General features: G+C 41.3%; 1 protein-coding gene across 3 annotated transcripts in view; it reads right to left on the bottom strand.

Annotated features, from left to right (window-relative positions):
* The window catches only part of LOC117503614 (1-phosphatidylinositol 4,5-bisphosphate phosphodiesterase beta-1-like), a 182,571-nt gene that overhangs the window by 29,399 nt on the left and 133,200 nt on the right, over nucleotides 1-19,972 (bottom strand). For all 3 annotated transcript variants that reach the window (XR_004558591.1, XM_034162872.1, XM_034162873.1), the window contains 15 exons: nucleotides 19,201-19,283; nucleotides 18,956-19,040; nucleotides 12,336-12,510; nucleotides 10,225-10,308; nucleotides 9,782-9,852; nucleotides 7,172-7,268; nucleotides 6,790-6,874; nucleotides 6,268-6,392; nucleotides 5,633-5,787; nucleotides 5,368-5,532; nucleotides 4,877-4,976; nucleotides 4,690-4,794; nucleotides 4,493-4,608; nucleotides 2,249-2,387; nucleotides 1,147-1,200 (listed from right to left, as the gene is read on the bottom strand). Coding sequence is in view for 2 of the 3 variants with exons in the window: in XM_034162872.1 (XP_034018763.1) it covers nucleotides 1,147-1,200; nucleotides 2,249-2,387; nucleotides 4,493-4,608; nucleotides 4,690-4,794; nucleotides 4,877-4,976; nucleotides 5,368-5,532; nucleotides 5,633-5,787; nucleotides 6,268-6,392; nucleotides 6,790-6,874; nucleotides 7,172-7,268; nucleotides 9,782-9,852; nucleotides 10,225-10,308; nucleotides 12,336-12,510; nucleotides 18,956-19,040; nucleotides 19,201-19,283 (1,639 nt within the window). In the remaining variant the exon portion in view is untranslated. The remainder of the gene's footprint in view (nucleotides 1-1,146; nucleotides 1,201-2,248; nucleotides 2,388-4,492; nucleotides 4,609-4,689; nucleotides 4,795-4,876; nucleotides 4,977-5,367; nucleotides 5,533-5,632; nucleotides 5,788-6,267; nucleotides 6,393-6,789; nucleotides 6,875-7,171; nucleotides 7,269-9,781; nucleotides 9,853-10,224; nucleotides 10,309-12,335; nucleotides 12,511-18,955; nucleotides 19,041-19,200; nucleotides 19,284-19,972) is intronic.

Genomic DNA, 19,972 nt, shown 5'->3' on the forward strand with positions numbered 1-19,972 from the left:
AAATGGCAAAGAGAATATAACTTCATTCAAGGAACTGAAACGATCAGCGCTCAAGATCACAGCTCAGTAATCACGATCAAAGATCACCAGTCTGTTGTAATATCTATGATTAACATTGATGAAGAGCGATGAAGATCAAAGATGAGTGATCAGGACTGATGTTCCGCAAGTAGGATCAAAGGTTATGGTTAAAGTTGAAAGGTCATGTTTCCATGAACATCTAGCCATAGGTGTTCTTTGATCCATATCCAGATAATTGTCCAGATTTGGTGGACAAAAATCAATTTTTCAGATAGGGTGTTCCATTAGAGGAGCCCAGAGAAGTACACCCACATGTCCAAAAGGTAGTAGCTGATGTTTCCTCACAATGTCCACAAAATCTCCAAGTACGTAACCATTTTTTTGACAAAAAGTCATTCCAGTGGTACCCAAGGATTCTCCAAAATGATCTAGTACCAAATACATTCAGTCACTGCTTTAGGACACTGATTAGTGTCCAAGTCTCACAACCACATAGAAAGACAGGAACCACCAGGACCTCAAAGATTTAGACCTTTGTTCTCCTGCAAAGATAAGGGCATCGACAAATAACTCGGTCCAGAGAGATCAATTCCATAAGATCTTCCCAGGCATCTCTTTATCTTCCAGGTTGAGGCGCAAGAGACGTAAAAGTCTACGCGATCTCGACATGTTCAACACTTTCTCTGTATAGAGATGTGTTTCTGAAGTGTGGATCCAGGACAATGACCAGCACAGACACTCTGCCTCCTTACTCAGTTCTCCGAGTGCGTTCTAATTTTGCACTAAGTTTGCCAACACTGTTTCTTGCACTATTGTGCACAGCAAACAAGATGTCATAAAAACAGAATGATAGAAATCCAAGGAAAAAAATCAGTAAAAAGAAGAAATTTAGCCAAGACATTGAAGGAAAACATTGTTTTACGATGTTAAAGATGGAAATGTATTGAAAAGCTTGGAGGCAGATTCTCATTACCACCAAATTTTTATGCAAGGGCCATTATTCTACACCATTTAATCCAAATTCTTCATCTATTTTGTGTTTAACAAACACAAGTGATCTGGGACATGTCAAGTAAATTACAACAACCACAGAGTGAGACATGGCAGTAAATAATAAATGTTTACCAGTAAGAACGCTCTGAATAATATCTTCAGTCTTCACAGATGGTTTCAAAGAACCTGTTTAAAAAAAAAATAATACAAATAAATAAATGCAAACACTTAATTGAGTAGCTATGTTATTAATGGAGTTTTACTTAATGGTTCACTGAAGATAATTCTTGGAATTATAACTAATATTTTGTAGTTTCATCTTGTAAATTGAATAGTTTTTGGCTGATAGACTGTTTGTTAGATAAAATAAACCATTGGGTCAATGATATTTCATAATGAATAACAAATGAACTGACAATAAAAATAATTGGAATTTGCAAATTTAAGTACAAACACTATCTTTTCTGCTCAACATTATCTTTTTAATTAATTAATTAGTTACATTAATTTTTTTAATATTAACCAGCAAATTATAACTGCTTGGCATCACAAAAGATGATTTGCAACAATTAAAGTAAACCAAGTAAAGTTACCAACCCCTGGTTGTGGATACATTGCGAATTATTATTCAGAACAAGCTCAAGTCAGTGTAATTTTGAATTTCATAATTCAGGTATTTTTGGACTACAGATTAAGGATTTGACATTTCAATATAAACTGCCATTGTTAGTAAGAAGGCTAATTTTCAGATGGAATTCAGTGACAAGATATTCCAAAAAGCATACAGTTTTTGCCTAAACATGGTATTTGATTGACAGTAAGTTATTAACATACTGTATAAGCAGAACAGAGCAGGACCCAGAACAGATCCTTGGGGTGCACCCATATAAAGCGATGATAATATTTTGCCATCAGCCCTTTCACACTGACCTCTTCCTTTTAAAATAATGCTTAATCCATTCAGAGTACTCGAGCAAAATGAAAATGAAACAAATCTGAGCAAATGTTTCTGCAACTTTTAAGAACATAGATAATACCAGGTGTACACTTGTGCCAATTCAACACGCAGATCCTCCCCGGTTCTGCTGTGGCGACCCCGAGTGAACCACAAGGGAGCAGCCGAATGGACTTACTGTACTAGATAATACCAGGCTTATAAATAGTCACATTTACATTCAACTCAAAGCTTTAACATGCACTAAATAACTTTGTGGGTTGGATGAATACAAAGTACCTGCAGTCTGAGGTTGGTGTCCAACAAGTGAAGGAGGTTTAGGCGCAATGATAGGAGTGTGGCTCAGACCATTCTCTGCAGGCAACGCCGCCCTAGGGTCCACTTTAGATTCGGAGGGCGCACTGGTTCCTCCATCCACCTGTCCATCCCATTAAAGAGTCAATAATTAGCTCAATCCCACATTGGACACCAATGAATGCAGGTCTCTATGTTTTCCAACATTTCTATAATGCAAGCATGAGGACACCTTGTTACAACATTGTCTTCTCCTTGTCTTTGTTTAAACTTCAGCATATATACCTGTGTCCTGCAAGACACTTTGTAGACATAGCTTTGGTAGCCCACTCTCAGCATGGCGCCCGTTGCAGAAGCTCGGCTTAATTCCTGCAAATTCCAACCTATATGTTGTTCCGTCACAAACCTTAATGGAATTATTACTAATCTCTTCTGCTGTCACGCTGCTCAGACCTTCTCTCTTTCCTCGCTCTCTGTGTATTTCACCCTCACGGCTCTCTGCCTTCCCATACTCTGGCGCTTTGGATGACTGTTACCATGGCCACGTCATGAAACAGCTCTCCTTCGACCGTACCCGTGGGTAATTATATCAGCTGCCATAGATAAAAGAAGTCCCTCAGGACCGACCCTTCTCTCCAGCCCTCTCTTGAAATATCCAAAATAATCTGTTGTGTTGCCTTCACAAATTCTAGCCTTCTGTTGCTCCTCACTGGAGTCACGTTTGACAGTGGCTATTTGCCATTTGTTGCACATGACAAAATTCTTTCCCTTGGATATGTGGGTGTATCTTTAATTGCCTGTTAGGGTGGGATGTTTGCAGTTGTGTGAGATATTTCATGGGACATGTCCTGTGTAATTTTAAGACTGCATCTATGGATCTATGATTTGATAAAACTCTCTTGGCATTTGGGTTATGTTCAGACTCTAGTTTTACTGTTCATGGGTCATAGCATAGGTTGCACAAGTTGCTCATCAGCAAGTAACTAGGACTTAATGCTGTCAAGTTTGCAAACTGGACTGGACAACTCACACCAACCACCTGCACAGGAAGGGACACAGCAGGCTAGACTTCCTGAGGAGGCTGCGGTCGTTTAACATCTGCAGGAAACTCCTGTGGATGTTCTACCAGTCCATGGTAGCCATCGTCCTCTTTTACACCGTGGTGTGCTGGGGGGAGCACATCCAAGAAGGACACATTCAGGCTGGACAAACTGATCAGGCAGACTGGCTCTGTGGTTGGCATGAAGCTGGACTCTCTGGTGACGGTGGCAGAGAGGAGACGCCTGGACAAACTGCTGGACACCCTCTGCACACCGTCATCAGAGGAGCCTCTTCAGCAACACAGACTGCTCCTTTCCAAGTGCAGGAGCAACAGACTGAAAAACTCCTTTGTTCCTCAGGCAATCAGATTGTACAACTCCTCACTCAGGCTGAGGAGGAGTAACAGGAAGACAGTGGATGGGAAGGAGAGGAACAGTAGTAGCCAGTAGTGAGCAGTATTTCTGATATTTATATTTGTATTTACATTTTTGCAATTTGTTTTTACTCATCTTTTGATACTCTGTGTGCTTCTTACACTGTGTGCTGCTGCACAATGCTGCAGAAACCTCAGTTTTGCCGAGGGAGTTTTCCCAAGGGATGAATAAATTTCTATCTAATCTAATCTAATATTGATCTTTCCCAATGTACTACCACTGTAGTTACTGCAAATCAGGTGATCACGATTTCCTTTCCAGAGTTAGACAAGTACAGTTTTCCAGTTTATAGGGGTGATACCAGGCAAACAGGCAATGTATTTGTATACTTGCCAGTTTGTCATACTATTGAAGAAAACACTTAGACACTTACAGTGATCTAACAATAGCATTTCAAGCATGGACACAAAAACTGGATTTTTTTTTTCCTAGTGGATGGAAGCAGCTGAGTGGTCATCTATGATTAAAACGCCCTTCACTTGTTTCTTTTGAGTTATTTCCACTTGTTTCTTCCATTGAATATAATTTTAATGAATAAAAGCTTCTGTCCTTATCTTTCCTGCCAGACATTTCACATTTCTCAACTCCTTTTTCAAAATGAGGACAGCATCCAGTTGGCTGAGGGAGCGCTCATCACGCTCAGTGACTAATTCGCGGCAAAGCTTTTACACAGAACAAACACTGGGCTACATACGAGCGCATACACAAGCCAGATTCGTGTGTAACTGAGTGAACACCGCAAGCGCACACGCACCTCTTTGTCACCTTCCTCTTCCGCTCCCTCCTCCAAAGTGAGAGCAGCCAGCTGATTGGCTCTCTGCTCCATCAGGTTGACGTAGCGGATGGGATTGGACAAGGCTTCAATGACGTCTGACAGACACAGGAAAAGAAAAGGAGCTTGAAGATGAACTCGGCAGCGGTTTCTGGATGAAACGTTTCACCCAGTCGTACCTGCAAACGTGTCAGGGACATAGTCCTTCACTTCCACGTACACAAACAGGGCAGGCATGGTCAGGGACTGGTTCTTCTCATTCCTCAGGCTGATGTAGTGATAACCTGGAGGTGTTTGACTCACATTTAACATTTTTGGACAAAAATGGCACCAATGCAGCCAAATGAAGGAATACAATCAAGTCACCTGGACGGATGGCTGAGACAGGAATGATGCGGTGTCCAATGAACTTCCCTCCTTCTTCAAACACAGCTATCCTCAAAGAAGCAAGCGTGGGCAGAACAACCTGAAGAAAATGTAGAAAACATTCTCGTCATGGGGCTTGTAGACTGAGGTTCAAGTACAACGTCGGAAGGAAAAATAATTGGTCAAACAAGAGGTGAATTTAAAGTTTTAGGAAATTCTTCAATTTGGATAAAACTCGGTCATTGTGTCCGTGGGCACGAAGATAGTAAGTGTCACATAATTAATTTAATCCTCATTAATATGCAAATATATGCACCAAACAGCTCTAAAATCTAATCACCTCATCTGCAGCACGTCGAATACAGATGGTGAAAGTATCAAGAGTCTACCTTGTGTTGTTAATAAGTTATTACGTTCACAAGAAGGTGTCCACAAACAAGTAGATACACATACTAATACATTGCTGCAATTTCGGTGTCTTTCAGTCAGACCTTCTTAAAGACAATGGCCTCCTCGTCCCAAACGGGGTTGATGGCATTGCCCTGAGATGTCTTGGTCTTGAAAGCTTTCCTCTTGGTGTCCACAGGTAAGCCGAACATGTCAATTTCCACATATGTGCCCACTTTTTTATCTGACAGGAATTGACCTGAGATGATCTGGAAAGAAGGATTCAAAAAGAAGGAAATGGGCATTCAGGAAAATGTAAAATCAGAGAGATAGACGGGCACCAGCAAGAATGGCAAACGTTAAACGCACCTTCACTGACAGCGTGTTGGCGACGATGCCGTCCACCGTGCTCTCTGTGAAAGGGTCAAAGTGTTTGTCCGGCCGTCTCATAAACTCAGGTTTCAGTCTGTAGCCACACTTCCCGTTGTACTCATACATACCCAGGTTCAGCTGCATGGACAAATCTGAGGACAAATGGACAAATGACCCCAACCTGATATACTGAATGCAAGAAATGCTCCGCTTTCAAGCCAAACATTTATTCTGAGGGGGGAACCACTGACCATGAGACGTCACCATTGTGGTGTTTCAAGCAACTTGAATCATTTGGTAAATGAACAGCTTCGCAACAATAAAAGAGATCTGGATTCATTACTATTGCAAATAAAAAGTTTAAAAATAAGTACATGAAAAGTATGTAAAAAAATATGAAAATAACTCATAGTTAATAAAATTAATTTTGTTTCTGTGCAGATCATCTTCCTCATCATAAACAATATTTCAGCAAATGTCTTAAAAACATGTGAGTCATTTTAATGCAATGTGTTTAACAAACAGACAAACTGAGGCAAAAATAAAAAATAAAAAGAAAAGAAAAGAAAAATCCACCGCAGAAGTAAAATCCTTAACTGTTAAATACTAGAAACCCTTGTCCAGTCACTCACCAATTGTCTGGAAGTTTAAAGCCACCAGCTGACAGCCGGCGTTCCAAAACAGCTGAGGGTTGTAGTTGGATGAATCCACTCTGGTGCCTTTGGGATAAATCCGGCTGAGCTGCAGCTTATTGTACCTGAACAGCTCTGTTAAGGACGACACTTATTACACATACAACCAGCATTACAACACAACATCAAGCTGATTTCATATCTGAAAGATGTACATTACATTTTACTACTGAGGCTTTTTAAAGGGGCAATTTCATGCAAACTTTCTATTATATACAGGTACATATGGTTGGGGTTTGACATCAGCTGTTTCCAAATTCTTACAGATCTGTGACGATAAAAATTATACCGCTTTAAACAAAATTCGGGCCTGCAAAAGCTTATTTTAGACTTCTGTGACCTATGTCACAGAAGTCTTTGTCTGGAATTGCTTCCTGTCTGCTGTAAGACATAACCAGTGACCTCTTGATGTATATCAGTGAGATATGTTTTAAAAGTATATAGGAAATCAAAAAAAGATACTCCACAAACTCTACAGGCGACTTAGTCAGTTGCTCCAAAGCTTTGGTCTCCACAAAGGACGACATCTGGTAGCTGCGATTTATCTCTGTGAACAAAGACAACGATATGTTGACCACAGTGTGTTTTTTTAGGAGCATAAATGTATTTCTGTCCATGGTGTCAGATTGCTTTAGATCCAAACTTTATTCACACAGAATACGTTTGTGAAGAACATCACAAAACCTGATATCAGTCTTGAAAAAGAAACAAAAATCCCTTAATTTTTATTCTATGCAAAAACACATTTCTACAAAATGTGGAACTCGCTTAATAATTTGCCAAAATATTCAGTATGAACACAAATCTGGCTGCGTATTTGGGGTCAGGGTTTGTTGAAACATACTTTTGGAACCCTCAAAGGTGTTGAACTTTACTGGCTGGATGTAGATGACCAGATTGGACATTTCCTCTGTGGCAAATGCTTCACTGCCTGCTGTCCCCTGTTTCACAAGCACACAAACATAAATGCAATGCAGCATGCGTTTTCAATTGCATTCTCTGTGAGTGTTTTAAGACGGTTGAAATCATGTGCACAAGAGTAAACAAGCAGCAAAACCACTCCTGCTCTGAACTGCCATCATGCATTATTATTCTTTATTAGTCTGATCATTGGGATTCCAAAAAGGTATAGTCTGGACTGTGACTGAATGTTATGGTGTTATGATGGTCAATGTCCAGCGGATTCTATGACATGCAACTAAGCAGAACCAGATTCACTCATAAATATTAAATATTATTTGCATCATTTTTAGCCAAAACTGGAGCACTTTTACATCTTGACCCTTGGAGAAACAGATATTTGCCACCACTTTTGCAGTTTTTACCTCAAAACTGGAGTCTTTGTGATTGGACAAGTGTATACTTTTCAATATGACTGGAGCATTTTAAAATTTTGACTCCTGTGGAAACCATTCATCAACCTGCCTACATATAAAGCAAAGTATGGGTGGTAATTTTTGCCACTCTAGATGGTTTCAGGGGTCTGGGAAGCTGGGTCTGAGAAGCTCTATGCTGCAGTGCACAGAGAGGAATTAGGTGTAACTGTGCACACAAAGACGTTTCGAGATCTGTTTTGACTAACGATTAATTGTTATCTAGGCAACGATCCTTATACAGGTTTTTTTTTTTTTTAAATCAGACATCAAGATATACGAGGTCTGTCAATAAAGTATAGATCCTTTTTATTTTTTTCAAAAACTATATGGATTTCATTCATATGTTTTTACGTCAGTCATGCTTGAACCCTCGTGCGCATGCGTGAGTTTTTCCACGTCTGTCGGTGACGTCATTTGCCTGTGAGCTCTCCTTGTGGGAGGAGTCATCCAGCCCCTCATCGGAATTCCTTTGTCTGAGAAGTTGCTGAGAGACTGGCGCTTTGTTTGATCAAAATTTTTTCAAAACCTGTGAGGCACATCGAAGTGGACACGGTTCGAAAAATTCAGCTGGTTTTCGGTGAAAATTTTAACAGCTGATGAGAGATTTTGAGGTGATACTGTCGCTTTAAGGACTTCCCACGGTGCGAGACGTCGTGCAGCGCTCCGAGGTGCCATCGTCAGCCTGTAGCAAGCTGAAAACCTCCACATTTCAGGCTCTATTGATCCAGGACATCGTGAGAGAACAGAGAAGTTTCAGAAGAAGTTGGTTTCAGCATTTTATCCAGATATTCCACTGTTAAAGATTTTTTTAATGAAAGACGTGCGGACGGATTGCAGCGTCGGCTCGCAGCCGCCGTGACGCTCCGCCACAGGAAAAACACCTCCGTGTTGATAACCATTTGTAAAATCCAGGTGGCTTTTGATGGCTTTCAGTGGAGTGAGTATCTGAGAAATTGTTTAACAGCTGGGCATGTTCCAACTTGTCCTTAAGGCTTCCAACGGAGGTGCCGCGACAGTCCGTTCGCACGTCTTTCATTAAAAAAATCTCCTTTAACAGTGGAATATCCGGATAAAATGCTGAAACCGACTTCTTCTGAAACTTCTGTTCTCTCACAACGTCCTGGATCAATAGAGCCTGAAATGTGGAGGTTTTCAGCTTGAAACAGGCTGAAGACGGCGCCTGGGAGCGCTGCGCGATGTCCCGCTCCGTGGGAAGTCCTTAAAGCGACAGTATCACCTCAAAATCTCTCATCAGCCGTTAAAATTTTCACTGAAAACCAGCTTAATTTTTCGAACCGTGTCCACTTCGATGTGCCTCACAGGTTTTGAAAAAATTTTGATCAAACAAAGCGCCAGTCTCTCAGCAACTTCTCAGACAAAGGAATTCCGACGAGGGGGCTGGACCACACCTCCCACAAGGCGTGCTCACAGGCGAATGACATCACCGACAGGCGTGGAAAAACTCATGCATGCGCACGAGGGTTCAAGCATGTCTGACGTAAAAACATATGAATGAAATACATATAGTTTTTGAAAAAAAGGAAAAAGGATCTATACTTTACTGACAGACCTCGTATGTGAGGAATTTCTGATCCAATGAGGATGCCGCTTATAATCGAGCAAAAAAGGGAAACTACTTTGAGACCAAATTGATCATACAAACCCAACGACAAGATCAATGTCACTTTGCAGTTAGAAAAGCTCCAGGCAGAAAGACAATAAGGAGGACTGTAAAGAAATTTCAAACTGTTAGAACTGTTCACAATGTTAACAAAGAAAGGAGGAGCGATGCACACATTGAGCACATCTTGTGAATGGCAAAACTCTTAGAAACTGAGGTAAAATTAGAAACGAACAGCAGAGATAAAATCCCCTGATATATGCTTCAAAATGACATATGACAGATATCAGTATCCAAAAGTGTGTCTATTTTCTATGGCTTTCTTTTGGTGGCATTTTTTTTGGGACACCCTATATATTTGAATTGATGCTCTGAATCGTTTGTCTTGTAAAACAGCACACTAGAGGGCAGCATCTCCATATGTCATGCAAACTGTGCACAAATCAAAAACACTTACCTCATCCATTGAACCCTTCTTACAGTCATCATCATCATCATCTTCATCCTCACTTTCTGCCTCCACCTCACCTAAAATGAGTCACACACTCAGCGGCAGCTCAGAACTCACTGCTCACTGCCCCCAAGGAGAACAATGTGAGGATTTGAAGATTGACATCACACGTCAAACAGTGCTTAAATAATGTAATATGGGAATGAAAATAATTAGAATGAAGGAGAACGCTGGATTTCTATGCGTCATGAATCTGCTTCACAACTTCTGCGATGAGAGATCTGTTCAATATCTCGCGTCTGACTCTGAGGTGAAACCGAGTGCCGACGTTCATTAGCTGAGTAACAGCGGCACCCCGGCTGACCTCCAGCTTATGCACTAGCATACTTAAGGGATTTTGCTCTATAGATTTCCTCGTGGCTCAGAGGTCACAGTGCCGAGTGACTCACCGATCGACTTTCTGCTCTGCGGCCTCAGGCTGAGCTCAGCGCTGTCAGGCTGCGAAGAGTCCGCCGTCTCCTCTTTGGTTGAACCTGCAAGTTAGGGGCAAAAATAAATAAATAAAATCCCCCCAAAATGTATGCCAGTCTTCTGCAGCAACGCAAAGTCACGCAACGTGTACGTCAGTTTTGTTACGCCATTATCTCACAAATAGAAATCCACATTAAAGCTACAGCGTGTATGATTTAGTCTAGTGGTGAGATTGCAGAATGCATGATGGCATCATTTTGTTTCCCTTCACTTTTTCGCTTCTTTGGATATGGGGAGTCATCCTTGCTTGCCTTTAATGGTGGCCTGCGCTAGCAACCAGTAGATGAAATATAGGGGAGAAACCACTTGTTTGTTCCTCAGCCTTCGCTGCAAAATGTGAAAGTTGGAGTAAGTATGTCCCTTTTGGGCTACTGTATCAACATGGTGGTATAACATGGCGGTCTCCATGACAGAGGCTGCTCCCATGTGGACAAACGCACTCATTCTCACTATGAAAACATGCTGGTTATAAATGCTAACTCCTACACACTGCAGCTTTAAGCAATTCTATATGACTCAATTTATAGCAGTTGTGTTTCTTATTTACTGACACCAGGGGGCAGTGTGTGCCACATGTGCAAAGCTTGAAGATCAGCCAAAATTATGAATGAATGAAATCCTAGACATAGCTTAAACAAATGTTCTTTCACATTTTATAACATATAAAGCAAACATAGAATGCACACAATAACAGGAAAAGAACATTGATTAGTTATGAGGTCTTCATGTGTACGTCTGAAGACTGAAGACTCAAGATCAAGCTTTAACTTTATTACTTGTAATATCCCAAATAAAAGCTAAACAGAGATCAAATCAAGATAAAATATGCAACCTTTAATAGAAACATGAGAGAAATCAGACAATAAGTAAATCTCACACAAAATGAATAACTGCGATAAAAGATGCAAACATGTAGCTTTGGAAGTAAAATAAACTGATAAGCTAATTTTAAGCAAAATTTAACTTTCATGCACATGTGATTGAACACGATGATTGGTTTATTGGATTTTTCCCTGCAACAAACCCAGCTACATCCAGCAGGTGGCAGTCTACAGTATGGTATAAAAGCAAAATAAACTTATTTCCATTGCTGCGGTGCATCAGTTAATCAATGTTTTATTCTCATCATACAGTCTTTTAATTTGGAGACTCACAAGAATTTTGTATTTGAGTCATCATGTTAACAGACTGGAGGGTTGGACTCAATAAAAGGTGTATTCATTCACTAGGCTCTCAGGTCTTCCAACGGTCCAAGGACTGAACCTTGCAGAATCCCTAACATTTTTTTTTTTCAATTAAAGTATAAAAAACCCCAAATTATTAACATGACAAGACACACAAACTGAGGGTTAAAGGCGCTTGATTAAAAGATCATGACTGTCGATGTGAATAGAGGAAGTGAGATTGAGCTCTGGATTTAAAGATAAAATGTGGTGTTTGCTGAGAAATGAAAACTTTGGTAAACAGTGGGCCTGTAGTTACTAATTACAGAGCTAGAGGTGTTTTTTTCTGGAGGAAAGGCGACATAAGTGCATGAACAGGAAAGTCCCATTCACAAACAAGTGTTAAAATCATCAATATATCATTTGTAAGACAAGGCAGTGGGGGTGGAGTTGAGGGAGCTTAGTTGCTTGATAACTTCATCCAGATCAGATGTAGAGTGTGAAGTACAGATCTTCTCGCAAGAAATGTAAACATGAACAATCATAAAAAGTTGTGGGAATACGGAACTTCCTGAAGTGTGAGACTAGACCGCTACACTGTGAAGTGCACACACCGGCATCCACACAAAACTTTGACTGGCCAGTGTTTAAGAGGCTCTTGTGACAGGAAGTGTATGCAACAGCCAATAACACCTTCTGGTGATGAAGAGAGCCATGAAAATGATGAATGATACCAAAGCACTGTTTCGCTCCAGTGGTTCAGTTACTGGACAATGCAGATGTGTTGGGTCCAGAATACAGATGGCCCATCTGAGACATCATAATTCAAAGTATGACTCAGAGAGTGTGCGTGTCCTCGCGCGTACCTGCACTGGGGGAGGACGGCTCGCACACGCTGGAGGAATCACTGCAGGTGTTGGAAACCTGCTCGGACAGTTTCTTCTTGGTGCTTCCATCTGCCTTATGGTGTTTTTTCTTGTTCTTCACCAGGATCTTCCCCATCAGTTCCATCGGGCTTGGCAGCGGCACACCAGACTCCAACTGGATGGTAGAGTACAAAGAGAGAATTAAAAAACAAGAAAGACACAACACCGGCAACTTACACGTGACACCGTTATACAGTAGTGTTCAGAATAATAGTGGTGCTATGTGACTAAAAAGATTAATCCAGGTTTTGAGTATATTTCTTATTGTTACATGGGAAACAAGGTACCAGTAGATTCTCACAAATCCAAGACCAAGCATTCATGATATGCACACTCTTAAGGCTATGAAATTGGGCTATTAGTAAAAAAAGTAGACAAGGGGGTGTTCACAATAATAGTAGTGTGGCATTCAGTCAGTGAGTTCATCAATTTTGTGGAACAAACAGGTGTGAATAAGGTGTCCCCTATTTAAGGATGAAGCCAACACCTGTTGAACATGCTTTTCTCTTTGAAAGCCTGAGAAAAATGGGACGTTCAAGACACTGTTCAGAAGAACAGCGTAGTTTGATTAAAAAGTTGATTGGAGAGGGGAAAACCTATACGCAGGTGCAAAAAATTACAGGCTGTTCATCTACAATGATCTCCAATGCTGTAAAATGGACAAAAAAAACAGAGATACGTGGAAGAAAACGGAAAACAACCATCAGAATGGATAGAAGAGTAACCAGAATGGCAAAGGCTCACCCATTGATCAGCTCCAGGATGATCAAAGACAGTCTGGAGTTACCTGTGACAGTTAGAAGACGCCTGTGTGAAGCTAATTTATTTGCAAGAATCCCCCGCAAAGTCCCTCTGTTAAATTAAAGACATGTGCAGAAGAGGTTAGAATTTGCCAAAGAACACATCAACTGGCCTAAAGAGAAATGGAGGAATATTCTGTGGACTGATGAGAGTAAAATTATTCTTTTTGGGTCCAAGGGCCGCAGACAGTTTGTGAGACAACCCCCAAACTCTGAATTCAAGCCACAGTTCACAGTGAAGACAGTGAAACATGGTGGTGCAAGATATGATATGGGCATGTTTCTCCTACTATGGTGTTGGGCCTATATATCGCATACCAGGTATCACGGATCAGTTTGGATATGTCAAAATACTTGAAGAGGACATGCCCTTGAAATGGGTGTTTCAACAAGACAATGATGTTGTGTGGGCCGCTGAAGAGGAGGTACTGCTGGCCCACCACCACCAGAGGGCGCCCTGCCTGGAGTGCGGGCTCCAGGCACCAGAGGGCGCTGCCGCCTAACAAGAGCAGCCAGGGTGACAGCTGACGCTCATCATCCTCGACAGCTGTCACCACTCAACAGGATTAGCATTGGTATATCAGCCAGACGACATCTCCACCTCTTTGCCGAGATATCGTTCTACCTTGAAGGTAACGTACCTCAGCTGGTTGTGAGATAATAACCCTTTGTTGCTTGAGCGTTTTTTGAACTCTTTATTCGACGAGAGGAGGAGGTGGTTTTCCACCGTACGTTTTGCTGGGTGCACACGCACCCACTTCTAACTGTGTTTGCTCCTCGCCAGCAGTACCAGATCCGACACGCGGAGGCAGTGGCCACCTGGGAGTTCGGGACTTGGCGGCTCCAGTATTCCCGGGGTTCGGTGGCGGAGGAAATCGTGTGGTTCCGGTTCGACTTCGGACTGATGTCTCCTATCTTCGAGCCTGCCCACATGACATCTTGTATTTGACTCACTATTGTAATCTGTTGTTGTTGTTGTGCATTTTCACAACAGTAAAGTGTTGTATTTGGCTTTATCCATTGTCCGTTCATTTGCGCCCCCTGTTGTGGGTCCGTGCTCCTACACTTTCCCCAACAAATGACCCCAAGCACACTAGTAAACCAGCAAAATCTTGGTTCTAAACCAACAAAATTAATGCCTTGCAGATGTGAAGAAATCATGAAAAACTGTGGTTATACAACTAAATACTAGTTTAGTGATTCACAGGAACATAATAGTTTTGAGTTTGTAGCGTCAACAGCAGATGCTACTATTATTGTGAAAACCCCCTTTTCTACTTTTTTTTTTTACTAATAGCCCAATTTCATAGCCTTAAGAGTGTGCATATCATGAATGCTTGGTCTTGTTGGATTTGCGAGAATCTACTGAATCTACTGGTACCTTGTTTCCCATGTAACAATAAGAAATATACTCAAAACCTGGATTAATCTTTTTAGTCACATAGCACCACTATTATTCTGAACACTACTGTATATGGATCTGTGTGACATTTGATCAAGTCTGTCCAAAATTGAGTCACTTTGTTTTCAACGAATACCAGGAATGGCACAATACCTCCTTTTCTATGTCCATTACAGTACCGATACTGGAAGCTTTAGTATCTGCTGATATCGTCAAAGGTTTGACTGCCTGTGACCATGACTTTCAATGGCTTTCTCTCAATATAAAATTCCTTTGCCCAGGGCAGATCCTCATTATTTTCGTTCTTTTGCTTGTTTTTAGTTGCTAGGGGCCACAACAACGGACTCGGTAGAGATCTCCATTGGGATTTGGCAAAAAAATTTTTTTATCCAGCTCCAGTTCCACAAGGAGGAACACGTACATAGCTTCTGGTGTTCCTCAGTAGTCTCTAAGCCAAGTAGTATCCAGGCATACTCTAAGTCCTGAGATCTGGCGGGATCCGGTGTTCAGGGAGCAGTGCGGCTGCTTGGTTGGCGCCAAATCCCAGCATTGTTTGCACATGGATGAACATCATGCAGAGTCGAAAACAATTCCCCGCAAGATTAGATTTTGTGAATAATAAAGTAGACATGTACAAAGAGGATTGTGAAGTCTGATTTAAATATTTCTTTTTAAGAAAAAACAATAATTGCAAAGTTTTAAAAAGGCTGCAGAGCCATGACAAATTGGCTAATGAGAAGGAAAAAAGCAAATCTGCAGTTCTGCATGATTTTGTTTTGTGGAATCAGTTATTTTACATTAGCTTCATGGAAAAACTAAATCCTGCACTGTTCAACATTAAAAAGAGCATTTTTTGCAGAGTAGACACTGTTAGTGACCGCGAGGAGCAGCACTGATATAACAAGTCAAAAGTTTACACTTTCAACTGTCAAAAAAAAAAAAACTGCTTCCTGGAGGGAACTGACTCTTAAACACAAACACACCCTCTCAAGGGAGTTGGAAAGAAGTAGGCAGACCTCTGATTTATTTATGGGGTACACTGCTTTTGGATCACAGTGTTTAGGGATATTAATAATGCATCACTGAAGAAATCAGCAACGATGTAGAATGCACACACATACATGCAGAAGCACAGTGTTTACAGCCATAAACACAATCGCACTTCAAACATTTCTGACTTTTTTTTGCACAAACTCGAGCCAAGCGTTTCCCACCCAGCGACCTGCTTTCCCCAGTGTCACACCCCTATCTGTGCAAGGTTACCACCATCATCGGAAAGTGAGAAAATAAAGATCTATGATGTTTTTATGGATTTGATTCAAGCCCTCTGGATGCAAACTCTAAACCTGACTGTACTCAAATGCACGGTGTAAGCAGCCTTGGATTTACCTTTAATTCATATATTATATGTATATACTGTAAAGATAAACTGTAATAACAGGCTGAAAAGATCGCGATAAAGTCAACAACAAAGTTTGCAACTGGAAACATTTTGAAGTGCATACAAAAGACAAAATCAAGAATATATTTTTCGGTGTATGTGTATGACAATTTTATAAAATCAACCTTAAATGAAAGGAAAAGCAATCCTGATGCAAACCCTGAACAAACATGACTTCCTTTTATGACTTCATCATGACATCACTTATACCACTCAATCACATACTTTGATGATCAATATGAACCTTAGATCATCTCTGTAGCCCTACTGGTTGCGGAGATACAGCTGAAAATGTTTTTCGCACTGTGTTTTTGTTGCCATTATCTTTGTCCAAACCTTTACAAAAGTTAATCATCTCAAAATATATGCCCAAGTAAGAGTTCCACCATGTCTGGTGAAAACCCACCCAGTCGAGTTTTAGTTTTTTGTTCACAGACAGACAGACACACACAGGAATGATTACACCACCACTTCACTGGTACGCAGGGTAAATGTGTAATAGTACCAGTGACACTAATCTTCATCCATATAATTGACCGCCGTCTGACATTGCCAAGGCAATTCTGGAATCTGACTTTGTACCATATTTGGTTCAAAATGGATTGAAAATCGAATTCCTTGACCTTGAACTTTACCAAAAATAAGGACAACATTGGGGTCAACCTTCATTAACATTTTATAAAGAACAAACATGCAATAATAAAACAAATAAAACAAAAATCCCCCAAAACAATCAGGCAAGGGACCTGGGATGTGGGCTGCCTTCACCACATATATCCTCACCTTTTTCCTGTTTTCCTGGATCGCTCACTAGCTGACACTCCCAGAGACTTTGAGCTTCCATGGACTGCTCTTATGGAGCTGACAATCATGTGTGTTGCAAATAAAGACTTTGTATTTTACCCACTGGTGTTGTTCTCTGTGCTGGGGTCTCCAGTCATGTTATACCCATCACATTAAGTTTGTTTCTTCAGATGATCGACTTTTAGAACAGATTGATCAAAAAGACAAAGCAAGCTTAAAGACAGATTTACCATAATATCTCCTCTACCAATGCGGCTACAGATTTGATCAAAATATTTGTGTTGATTGGTATAAGTGACTTCATGGTGAAGTCATAAAGAAATCATATGAAGTCATATATATATATATATATATATATATATATATATATATATATATATATATACACACTAAAAAAAGCTTACTTGACTGTGTGTGGTCACTGCCTGTATTATTCAGTATTCATAGTTCACAATATAAACTAATATCTTTGCATGCAGATCGTGCGTCAGCCGTCTGATGCCTTTCATTTATTTTTGCATATCTGAGTGCACAAACAGGGATTGATATGTACGACGGGTGAATGAACGAAATCTGTGGTAGCTGCTCCCGGCTTGGATTACTTCCAGTCCCACTTTTGAGAGTACATTCCGCCTCGCCGAACTTGGTCTCTCACTGGATTAAAACCAAAGAGGCATGAGGCCAAAACATTATTATTTCTCAACTTAACTGTCACTTGTTCTTGAAATTTCTGCATAATGATTTGAATGATGGCATGTTTGCATGGAATCCAATTTTTTAAACAGTTTTTTTTTTTTTTTTTTTTTTGAGGAACGAAAAATCTGTTAAAATCTCCTTTCCTGCATGAGTCAAAGCTTCAGTGAGCTGAGATAAGATTTTTGTTGTTGTTGAAAATTGTAGCCCTCTTTCTTCCCACCCTTAGCTCAGCTGGAACCAATCTAACGATATATCTGTCGCTGTTCTCGTGGATTTATGGAGCTGATATCCCGTTCGCTTCACTGTTTACGTGGCTGTCATGGCGCCAGAGGGGAGTGGCTGTCATTGCGCTCACCTTTCCTGCTTATTACGCACTCAGTGATAGAAGTCTGATTCCTAAACAGATCTCTTTCTCTCACTCTGTTGTTTCCTGTAACTTCTCCTCTTGGTGCGTGACTCTGTTCCTCTGCCACTTCATTTGAAAGGCTTCACCCTGATAATACTTCAATGTCAAATCCAGTCATAAGATGGTAATTCTCGGAAGGCTCTGTCTTTGCCGAAGGAGCTCCCTGCATGCCAAAGATAATGCTGCATGTGACTACTGGGATTTTTTAGCGTGCATGCTAAAGCACACACATTGTTGTGCAGGATTGCAAGTGCTGCTAAGGACAAATATGTGCCACAAGTGTCTACATTTGGCTCACGTACTTGCCTGCGTCATTACACACAAAGATATCTTGGGGTTTGGGGGGGGGGGGTAGTGTTGGCCACAAAGGGACAAAACCAGCTTTTGATTGGTAGCCATAGCAACAGAGGCAAGACAGATAAATGACTGCCAAGAAAAGCTGGGTTTAGATTGCGGCGTCAAACATGTCCATTTAATCTCAGGCGGCTGTCGCTTGCTGTCTGTCCCGAGAATGAGGGAGGAGGGTTCTGTTTGAGGAACATGACTGCAGGTTCAGTCATTAAAAGTTGGCTCGAGAGGCGCGTAAACAGCCACAGGTAGCTGCGGGAATGAAAGCGGGAGTGACAAAGTATGCAGGAGGCCGCTTATAGTTTGAGGGCAAATAGTGATGGCACGATCTGAGAGGCGCTCCAGGGCATGTCGGCACTCTACGGGGAAGGCGAAGGAGGTGTGCAAATGCTGAAACGCGTAAAAAACTTTGTGTCGTGTTTGTCCCCTGGATGGACGTCTGCATAGTTTGCGTGCCATGCTGCAACACTTAAGGACAACTTTTTCAGTGCACTCATCTGGATGATATCTGCTGAATCCCTCGCTGCTGGCATTGTGTGTGTGTGTGTGTGTGTGTGTGTGTGTGTGTGTGTGTGTGTGTGTGTGTGTGTGTGTGTGTGTGTGTGTGTGTGTGTGTGCGCATATGAAAACGAGAGGGAGCATGTTTGTGTGTCAGGTACTCACAGGGTATTTTTCCAGTGGTTCTGTGAGTAACGCGTCTCCAAATATTGATCGGCAGTATTCTGCCATCTTGGTCTGCTGCTTTGGTCTGGGAGCCATCAGACATGTACACACGCACGTGCACACAAACAAAAACACACACATACACATACACAATCATCAAATGCAGCAGCCTATCTGTGTGTATCCAATGACAGAAAGCAGCGATCAGTGTGGATAACAATCGTCGCTTTGGGCTACAAACTTACGAGTCCACGTGGTTCTCAAACGAGAGGATGACCGGGAAGGGGGAGGTCTTAAACGCGCAGTCTGCGATTGCCTCAATCACCTCCTGTGTACACAAAAAAATGATTCAGCAACATATTTATCAAATAGTTTCATAACGTATTGATTGACATTCTTGGATTTTATAGTTGACATATTTATAGTAACAGATTAGGGGGCGGGGCTCTGCGTGCTCTCCAAGATGCTGCACAGCTGTGGTGCCGTGCCCACAGCTTCTGTTTAGGCGCATAAAGAAGTAGGGGTTTGGCAGTCGTGGCATAGACTGGACAACACAAAAAAATGACAGACAACAAACAAAGTCAGCCTGAAAAAAACAACAAAATGAGCGAGAGAATGAAGAAGTCGGTGCTCTTATTGGGATATTTTTATTTATTGTATCTTCATGATATTAAGCAGTAGTGGATTTGGAAATGAAAATGACAGCTCATTTCGAGCTACATGTGAGTTCCACCACACCTGCTCCTGATTTCTAAAAGGCAGGTCTTGATAAGTTTATTTCCTGCAACAAACCCAAACCCAAATAGTGATGAAGTAGTAAGTCATATATGCAGGTTGTGAAGCCCATCGGACCCGTGGTTATTGATAGATATCACAGTGTGAAGTAGATGAGCGTCTACAACTCCCCCTGAATGTTACGCCGGCCGATCACTGGTTACGCCCCCAGCCAAGACCAGTACCATGTACAGGTGGCTTGACTGTGATGACCAGGAATCAAACACAAATCTACATATTGGT

This window comes from Thalassophryne amazonica, chromosome 21 (assembly GCF_902500255.1).
Source record: "Thalassophryne amazonica chromosome 21, fThaAma1.1, whole genome shotgun sequence".
Classification (NCBI taxonomy): Eukaryota; Metazoa; Chordata; class Actinopteri; order Batrachoidiformes; family Batrachoididae; genus Thalassophryne; species Thalassophryne amazonica.